Raw genomic sequence first — 10,561 nt, forward strand, 5'->3', positions numbered from 1 at the left:
AAGGGAGACTTGCAAGAGGGAAAGAACACAATTTAACAAGCCTCTCCTCCTTGCAAAAGGTCGGCGGCAACTCCTTCAAGTGCAAGGGCCGACACTCCCCCTTCTTGGCTTCCTCCTTTTCGCCCAAGCCTCCTCTCCCTCCTCTCTTGCTATGGGATGACACACAAGATCTCTAAGGCTTGCTAGAGTCAGCGGCAAAGAAGAATAAGGAAGAAGAAGAACAAGGAGGAGAAAAGGAAGAAGAAGAGAAAGTTTTTTTCTCTTGCTTGCCATCGGATAGAAGAATTTTGGTAGAGATATCTTGGAGAATCGTTGCCCACACAACGTCTAGAAAGAGGAGAGGAATACAGCAGAAGATCAAGAGGTCTTCGGGTATGTACAATCATCCACACAACTTACAAAGAAGAAAGGTACAACTACTTCATTCCGCTGCATAGTTATTTTCTTTATATGGATCCTTAATACCAAACACAAGAGCCCAATGATCTTAATGCATCGATCAAGCACCTAGTTGATTGAATATGAGGGCTACTTGATAAGAGTTTATTTTCAAAAAATTTTTGTCCAGCAAGAATTCAACGGAAACAGAATTCCAGGTTCCCATCAATTTGAAGCTGTCAAAAGATACTCCATGATGGTGCCATGGCTTGGACTTGTGACGTTGCACGAGGAGCTACACATGAGATTGATTCTTTCGAGTCTGAGGAGGATGAGGCTGACGATGCACCTACTACCCCTGCTATTGCTCCTCCTCCTTGCAGCTGATACACCTCATGCTAGTGACCTAGATGAGCGTATCGCTCACCTTGAGGGGAGGGTAGACCGGGATTTCATGACCTTGGTGAGTGCATGCATGGATATTATGAGCACGTCCAGACCTACCACCAGGAGGTTCATGACTACTATCAGGGCGTTCAGACCTACCATCATGAACTCCAAGGCTATTTTGAGGAGGTTCGGGGCCTTCGTTAGGAGTGGACAGCTGCTGCTCAAAGACAGAACAAGGCATATCAGCAGCAGCAGTAGATGTATCAGTAGCAGCAGCAGATGTATGATATGATGTAGAGGATGCACATGTCATATCAAGCACCTCCTCCTCCTCCACCTCCTGAGGATTAGATGTTGTGTTTGAGTTTGAGTAATGTCGAGATTAAATTTAAAAGTTAAAATGTTATGTATCTCGAACATTAAATTTGCTTATGGGATGTTATTATTATCTGACTATGCTATTATTGTATGACGTTGCTATGTGTATGATACTTCAGTGTTTCTATGAATTGGTTGTTTTTTTTCACTTTTGCATTCTTATTTAACTTTATGTGTTGCATGATATGATCTTCAATTTTATTCATTTTGTCTTGTTGAGTACAACTAGTTTATGGATTTAGGGGGAGGTTTTGGTTTTGGTGTTAAGACATATATTCAATCATAACCTCAAATCTACATTTTAGATACTTTTCATAATCCTATAGGAATGCTATAGTGATGCCTACCTATAGTCTACCTTTCCAATCAAGAATATTGATACAAAGTCTTTGTGCCATTAAGAGTTTCAAAGTTTTTAAAATTTTGTATCAAAATTTAGTTTTAATAGGTAAAATATTTTAAAATTATTTTTCTCATATTATATATGTTATAAGTAATGACCATATGAAATTTCATGATTTTTCAACAAAAATTGAATTACTTATGAATTTTTAAAATTTAGGTCTGAAAATTAATTTATCAGACATCAGTCGACTGATTCAGAGATCAGTCGACTGATGTGGCTAAAACTACTATTTTGACCCTTTCTTGACTATTTGCGTCTCCTTTGACCTACTATTCTTTGATGCATGTCTATGAGCATTGTTATGGTCTATAGGATTGATTAAACCTATACTTTAGGTGCCACAAATCCATTGTTGGTGCATGTTATAGGGGGAGTAGGGTTTTACAGGGGGAGTGTGTGCCTAAACGAATAAATTTGTTATTATTAAAGCATGAAGCTCCTTATTGAACATTTGCCCTACCTCCTATTTGTTTCCGCCTCCTTTGAATTTATGATCTTTTTGTTGTCTGTCAAAAAGGGGGAGAATGAGTTTGGTTTAAGTTAGAATCAACATGTTCTTATGCGTTTATTCATGCTCATTGTCTTATGATTCATGCTTTATGATTATGATTATTTTGCTAATATTATATCCTGTTGTATTAAAGACCTAACTTAAATAAATTTTTGCTAAACATCAAAAAGGGGGAGATTGTTGGTGCAGTCTTGCCCCAAATGGAATTGGATTTTAATGTTTGGCTAAAATAAGTTTAAGTTAGGCAATGTTGGTGATCTAACTTGTGTGAATTGAGTTCACAGGAAAGTCAGATTGAAGACTTGGCAAATGGTGAAGTACCGGAGGCGCGGCCTCATGGCAAAGGTGAAGTCCCGAAGGCACGGCCTCTTGGCAAAGGAAAATTCATGCGATGAAGCTGAGGGAAACGTTTCAAGCAAGTGCAAGGAAGGGCACGAGGCTTGTGGAAGACGTTTGAAGGCTTGCATCAAAGCTAAGGGATGAAGAAGGAAGCTAAAAGGAGATTTTTCGCTTAACAAGTCAGAAACCACATCATTCAACAATCATGTTGCAGGGGAGAGGAACTTACCTTGTTCTATGAACCTTTACCCGAGAGAGAAAAGAAAGAGAAGTAGCCCTTGAAATCCCTTAGCCTTCTCTTGGGATCCCCTTAGAGTTCTAGAAAACCCTTTTCTTATTGCTCCTCACTCTTGGCTCGGTGAAGGAGTCTTCCTCCCCTTGAAGCTCTCGGCCACCCAAGGAAATTCCTTGCTCCTCTTCCTTGGTTCGGTGAAGACAAGCCCCCTTCACCCCCTTGTAGGTTTCGGCCACCAAGGAAGAAGAAGAGGGGAGAAGCTTTCGGTGGAGAGGAGAGGGAGGAAATTTTCGGTGGAGGAGGAGAGGAGAGGCTTGAGAAGATTTTCGGTGAGGGAGAGGAGAGGCTAGTGAGTTTCGGCCAAGGGGGAAAAGGAGAGAACAAGCAAGGGGGAAAGTGTTTTATAGGGCTAAAGGGGAGAGGGAATGGGAGTAGTGGGAGGTAGTGGGAATAACTACCTAGTAACTACTCCCTCCAAAACTTCTCCCTATGATTTCCTAGTCCCTAACCTTTAACTAAATGGTTCCCCATCCTTCTCTCATTAAATCATTCCATCTCCTTTGGTTAATCTTGGCTTGCTTCATGTTGGAGGTCTAAGGATCAATTCCTAGCACCTCCACATATATATATTATTATTTTTTTTCTTTCTTTTCCCTTCTCTTTATTGCCAAGTCTTTAACCCATCATGCTCCCTTATTCGGGCATGGTTAATCCTTATTTTTATATTAAACTATCCCTTATAAGGGTAGCCCTTAACAAGACCTTTAAACCATAGGGTCATTAGGGAAATTAGCCTACTTATGGTCCCTTAAAGCTAAGGGTCATCTTGTCATCAAGGGCCATTTAGGAAATATTCTAAACCCCTTTTTCAAACAATCATCCATTATTTTCCAGAATTATAGAAGGAAATTTACATAGTTAAGGGTATTACACTAGGTTAAAAGCATATACAACCATCACTAGGTTAAAAGCCCTAAGTTTCTTGCATGGCCAAACCCTATCATAGCATGAAAACCCTAGGTTATCCACATGAAAAACTAAACCCTCATAAAACATCATCATGTATCTTTTGCAAACATAGCTTGATCAAAAACATCACTTTGAAACCCTAAACATGCCATGGCCGAAACTCTAAAAATATACAACATGAGTTAGGTTTAACTTCATAAACTCTAAATCAACATAAAAGTTCATTGAACATATATTAAGCCATACTAAATTGAAACAACACTTTAAAATCCTAGGTTTTTCATTTGACCGAAACATCAAGAAGAGGTTTCTTCATGCTCTTACAACAACAACACATAAACATGAGAAATTCATGGAAACATCAACATAGAGCAATTATGTTGCAAGGTGAGGGGAGTCTTACCTAGGTCTTTAGAAAAGTTTATACCCTTAAGAAAAGAGAAGATGAAGCCTTGAAATCTCTTTGGTTCTTCACCTTATTCTCCCTAGACTCCAAGCCTTCCTAGATCCCTTTCCCTTGCCTTGTGAGCTTTGTTGATGGAGGTAGCTTCCAAGAAGCTCTCGGCCAAAGGAAGAACAAGAGAGGGAGAGAGTGGTTTTCGGTGAGAAAATGGAAGAAGAGAAGGGAATTTCGGTAGGGAGAGGATTAAAAGGAGAGTGGGGAAGGGAGTTACAACTTCACTTTGCAACTCCTCCCTTAAATTCCCATAAATCATGAAGTAAAGGCAACAAGGTGTCTCTTTACTTGTTCATGTGCCCCTTCATGTACCCTTAACTTTAAGTAGCATGTCCCCTATCATTTTCATAACAAAAACTTGCTAGACCTTGTGGTTACTGTAGGATCGGGATACGCGCTAGAGGGGGGGTGAATAGCGCGTATGACTTTTTCGAAATTGTTTACCTGTTAAACTAATAAGCAGCGGAATTAAAAGCAAACACAAAGGACACGCGAGATTTTTACTTGGTTCCTAATCCCCCAGGGTTAGTACGTCCAAGGCCTAATCACGGGAGGCGCCCGTCCACTAGTGGTCTCCTTTCCGAACGGTGTTCGGAGGCGGAGAAACCCATCTTACAGTCCGTAAATAAAACAAATAGTACAATTCAGAAAGTAAAGACAAGTAAATTAAAAGCAAACACTTTTAGCCGTTACAGAAGTCCTGAGCGTCGCGCACTCCTCCTGGATCTTCCCCGGTTGCAAGTGGTTGGCCTTGGTTGCGTTCAGTAGCGGCTCTGGTCGGAAAGAAGGCGTATATTTGTTAATCCTTGGCTGCTGCTCGCGACCTCCTTTTATAGCCCTCCTGAGTCGACTCAGATCCTTATCTGGGTCGACTCCAGACGACGTGGCAGATAAAGTTCTATCGCCTTCGCCCGCTATCCTCTCTGAGTCGACTCATCTTGACTCCTGGGTCGACTCCAGCCTGTGTGGCGTCAGCGGCGATAGACTTTGACTCTGCGTCAGCCTGAGTCGACTCAAAACCCGATCTGAGTCGACTCCAGTGCCGAGTCGACTCAAAACCCGATCTGAGTCGACCCAGGTTTGACCAGAGTTGACTTTGGGCTTGACTTTGAGTTGACTTCACTTGCTTCACCTCTCCTCTTGCTTCCAGCTCCTGGTTCCTGCAAGATAAGTATACAAGCAAGCAAATACAACAACCTAAAGTCTTACCTAGTGGGTCTAACTTCATATTTCTATCAAAATCTTGGGTTAGTCTAACCCACTCCATTCTGGAGAATTTATGCCAACTAAGTCCTCCAGACTTGTTGGACTTGTGCTCGGCTCTGTCGTTGCCCCCCAAGACTTGAAATGCAACTGATCCTCCTGATCAGTCCATTTTTCGCTGTAACTTGGTCCTCCTGACCAAATCCAGCCATCTGCAACTTGATCCTCCTGACCAAGTCCAGACTTGTGCCTGGTGCACTTTGACTCTGCCAAGACTTCAGCCTGATCCTCCAAATCAGGACTTTCCCTTTGCCTAGCCTACTACTAGGACTTTCCCTTGCCCAGCTTCACTCACTAGGACTTCCCTTGCCCAATCATCCAGATCAGGACTTCCACTACCTAGTCTAACCGACTAGGTCTTCTTGCTCACTTCCACACATCCAAACATCAGGTCCTGTTTGGATCAACCCTTGGTCAAACTGACCAGACTTAGGTGTAATGTCAAACATCGAAACTCTAGGCAAGATCTTAGTGCATCTTGCACCAACAGTTACCTCATGCTTCTCCTAGGCTTGCCACTTCCTTGAGGTCCAAGGTTCAATCCTTGGCACCTCCATTCTTTTTCTTTTTATTTTAGGCAAAGCCCACATGAGATAAGCCCATTAATGTTATCTATTCCTTAAGGCCCATTTTCATTTCTTTTTGTCATTGGCTAGCCCATATAAGAGAGAAGCCCATTATGCAAAATATTAAACCCATAGAGCCCATTAGGAAAATCCTACTAATGGTCCATTAAGGGTAGGAGCCTATTTAAACATTAAGGTCCATTTAGTATTTCTACTAAATTTTCCTCTAAGCTATCATTCATTAATATCAAAGAATTATTGAAGGAAAAATTGTGGGTGTTACAAGAGATTCCTATGTTTTCTTCCTTTTCTTGTTCATCTCATATGTTGTTCCGGTTAGTAAGAAACCAGAATCTGGAGTTATTGGAGTATGGCAGGTGTAGATTGAAAATCACAACTTGGGATCAGGCCCAAAATTTGATCGGTAAGAGCTTTGCTTTCTCCGAAGATATTTTGAGGCGAAGAGGTAAACCAATCTGACTTGTATTATTAGATCTTGCTATGAAATGGATCAGTGTCTTGATTAGGTAGGGTTCTGTTCTTGTTGATTAGAATCTGTTCATAGTTTAGATAAGTTACAATTTGGATTGGTCTATCATGATTCTATTTATTAGGATGAATTAATGTTGCATCGATTATGGATTTTGTTAGGTTTATGTTGATTGGTGGCAAATTCTTTGAAACCGAGTCTTGAAGGATTAGTTCTATACTATTGCTCTTGAGTTGGTTTCTTAGAAATTGATCCAATCAACTAGGATTAGGTTTTAAGTAGGTTGGGTTGGAACTAGGTCTAATCCTATTGGATTGATCTGTTTCGAGCCATCCTTACAAGTATGAACTTAATCAAGTAAGATTAACCTAATGTGGTTAGCTTGGATTATAGCCATCCTACGGTTAGATTAGTCTAACCCAAGTTAGGTTAATTGAATAGAATCAAACTGACTTTGGTTAGATTAGGATTTCTTTGATATATCATTTCGTTTAGGATGATTTTGTTCTTTTTGCAGGACCTGAGTGATTATAGGACTTTGATACTATATGAAGATCTATTTTTGGGGGGTTCTATTGTTTGATTTGGCAATACACTAGGTGGGTAATCTCTGTATTTGGTCAATACAAATTTACTCTCGGAGAGTAAATTATAGGACATCTGTGATCCTTATTGATATGGTTCTTTCCTTATGATACCTAAGATCATTATGAGTTATACCTACGCTTATTGATTAGTATGGTAGGTGCTGATTGCTATGATTTAAGCATCTAATCATGATGTATGATGAACGATTGTAAATCCCTTGTGGGTCTATCGTGATGGTAGATGGCTTGTAGTGATATATTGATATAGGTGATTATCACACCGTATTTCCATCGAGGTGATGGTGGCTGTATGGCAGTACGCAGCTGAGTCGATGATCTACCTCGACACCGGGTAGGGGTGATACTCGGAGAGTACTGTTAGTGCAGGAAGCACTAGCAAATCGAACCAGAGTTTTGATTATGGAACTAGGATCAAGTTAAGTATTTGGTTTGGCTAACCAAGTTAAACTGAGCTTGCAGGTTAAGTCCTAGTGCTGCTAGGCATGAAGTCTTAGCAGAGTCAAAGTGCACCAGGTAGAGTCTGGACTTGGTCAGGAGGACCAAGTTGCTGTAGAAGTCTGAGCTTGGTCAAGAGGACCAAGCTGCAGCAGAAGTCTGGGCTGATCAGGAGGATCTGTTACCGCATAAATCCTGGGGGGCAAAAATAGAGCCGAGCACAAGTCCAACAAGTCAGGAGGACTCAGTTAGCAATCAAGTAAATTCTCCCGAGGGGAGTGGGTGAGGACGCATTCCCGAAAGGAACATTAGGCGTCAGTCTAACCCAGGATCTCACTGGAGATCCGAAGTTAAGACTTATAGTTGGTCTAATAGACCAACTTAATCCTTTATATGTTATTATTTTGAGCTAACATCTCTTGCAGGAAGGAAAAGTCAGACGAATGCTAACTCCGGACAAAAAGCTGAAAATTCGGGTCTGGAGTCGACTCAGATGGACTTTGGAGTCGACTCCAGCCGAGTCAGCTGGAATCTAGAAGTCTGCGCGTCGACTTTTCGCCAACTCATCTTGGAGTCAACTCAGGTGAGGTTTTGAGTCGACTCAGGGTCAAAGAATTATCAATGCCGCTACCACCGCGACTAGAGTCGACTCAGAAGTCAATCGGAGTCGACTCAGAGAAGAAATCGGGCGAAGACGATAGAACTTGATCTGCCACGCAGGCTGGAGTCGACCCAGATCTACATCTGAGTCGACTCAGCAAGCCTATAAAAGACGCCCGCGACTAGCAGCCGAGAACATCATTCCAAACGCTTCCAAATTCCGTTCTCGCGACTCCCGAGCCCTGCCTTTTCGACGTCGGTGCTGTACCTGCTTCAAGCTACTCCTTTCTACACCAAGGCGCCGAATTTTACTTCCGGGGAGCGACCGAGAAAAGCCAAAAGTTTGGTAACAAAATTCTGTATTTAATTTAATTAATTACTATAATCAAGTTTTGTACGATTTTTCGATACACTTGCTGCCGTAAAGGGGCAAGTGACTTAGTGGATTGCCCAACGTAAACGGTCAAGGACCGTGGGCCTTGGAGTAGCAGTGTTGCGCTGTGAACCAAGTAAAAACAAACGAGTCCCTTACTTACTGCATTTTACATTTCCGCTGTGTTATCATTATTCTTTTACTTCCGCATCGTTCGAGGATTTACGAAAGTCGAAAAGCGTGCAATGCGCTATTCACACCCCCTCTAGCGCGTATTTCGATCCTACAATTGGTATCAGAGCGGGGGTTTCTTGAAAATAGTGCAACCACTGATTCAAGACCGTTTTTCGATTTCTTATTTTTTTTTTTTCTCCCATACTACTAATCCAAGACCAAGTCTTGGAATATTTTTTTTCCTGTCTTTCTTGTGTGCTAGATAAATGGCCCACCAGGAAGGCTTCAGCAGCGCAAGACCACCCCTCTTCTCAGGTGACGATTTTTCATACTGGAAAACCAAAATGGAATGTCATCTGAAGACACAGGTGGAAATGTGGATTATCATCCAGACGGGATTCACAATCCCAACTGGTAGTGATAATCAACCACAATCTTGCGTGCTCTGGGATGCCGCCACAAGGAAAAAGATCGAGGTTGATGCAAATGCAACCCTGACACTATAGTGTGGCCTAACTAAGGAAGAACTAAATCGGGTCGGACCATTCAGCAGCGGCAAAGATCTGTGGACGAAGCTGATCGAGCTCCACGAAGGAACCTCCGACACCAAGGTAAGTAAAAGAGATTTATTAATAAATAAATTATATAACATTAAAATGCTAGAATGAGAAATGGCAAGTGGACTACACGCGAGAATCAAGGACATTCTCAACGGCCTGCAAGCGATAGGACAAAGCGTCGACAACCGCGACGTAATAAGGTACGCCGTGAAAAGCCCGAAATGGAGTGTCAGGATAGGGCTTCAAATTAGAATTTATAGATTTTATAGAAAACCCACAACGAATACAAAATGAACGAAGTATAGGGGCCTCGAGTCGTATTTTTCCAAGGACTAGTAGATAATTGCTTAAATTGAGCTTGGGTCGTTCTTTTTAGGGTTTTCAATGAAAATGGGGTTTTGGCGATTTTTGAAATGTAATGTGAATTAAAATTCAAGATATAAATGAAAAATACATGAAAGCAAGAAAGAAAACCTAAGAATTAATCTAACCTAAGAATGCAATTCAAATTGACTTAAGCAATAAAACCTAAATGGCTACAAATAATATCTGTCTACTCTAGTTACCCAATGCAAGAGTTAAAATCTTCATGTTGTAGGAGATCATAAACAAGAACTAGGGGACCTAATGCAAGGCTCTAAAGCTTAACACAACTCAAAACCTAAACTTCCTTAAATTCAGACTTTAGATGGCACTGAACAATGCCAATTGGCACGGCCAGTGATGAATTTCAGACAATTTCAATTCAGCCGAGAAGATGGAAACTAAACCAAGCAAATTAAACAAATCTAAGCAAATTCTAAAACTAATTTGAATCAAAACAACAGCTAACTTGAATCCAACGCCAACATTCACAAAGATACGAAGAGATTGAATTACAGGACATTTCAGAAATCAGAAACAAGGTTATCAGAAACTGGAAAATGCAGAAAAACTGTAAAACTCATCCTCTTCTCCCTTCTCCGCTTGTTATCCTCAACTGGGTGTCAATCCAGCCTTACTGATCGATTCGGAATCTTCACGTCGGTCTCTTGTGTGTTGTACTTGCTGCCCGACGTCTGAGAAGCCCGGAAAAACCCTCTCCGAACGAAACAGTGCCTTGCGCGAGCTGTTTGAAGTGGCAAATCTGGAAATCCTCAGCTTCCTTGTGATCTGATGGTGTTGCTGTTGATACAAGTGAGCTCCAAGATCCTAGGAGAACCCCTCCACGAGCCCCGGACTCAGATTATGCAGCAGACCGCCGGATTCGCCGGAAAAAGAGTTTGGAAACGCCGGAAAGACCCTCTCCGTCGCGCCCTTCCAGTCGCCGGAAAAATACCCAATCGGCCGGCGTTGGACTCTTCGTTGATCAAGGATCACAATGGGATAGGTTTGGGAGGAAGGGGCTGGCCGTGCGCGTACGTCGGTGAACAGGGGATGGTTTCTCGCG

General features: G+C 41.8%; 1 protein-coding gene across 1 annotated transcript in view; it reads left to right on the plus strand.

The window, feature by feature from the left end:
- The first annotated feature begins 634 nt into the window (after positions 1-634).
- Positions 635-10,561, plus strand: part of LOC141830570 (uncharacterized) — a 13,535-nt gene continuing 3,608 nt past the window's right edge. Inside the window, exon 1 of the mRNA XM_074717975.1 lies at positions 635-1,028. Within this exon, the coding sequence (XP_074574076.1) occupies positions 635-1,028 (394 nt within the window). The remainder of the gene's footprint in view (positions 1,029-10,561) is intronic.

The sequence above is a fragment of the Curcuma longa genome, chromosome 6, assembly GCF_044706935.1.
Source record: "Curcuma longa cultivar G26 ecotype Majalengka, Jawa Barat chromosome 6, ITB_CL_G26_1.1, whole genome shotgun sequence".
Lineage (NCBI taxonomy): Eukaryota > Viridiplantae > Streptophyta > Magnoliopsida > Zingiberales > Zingiberaceae > Curcuma > Curcuma longa.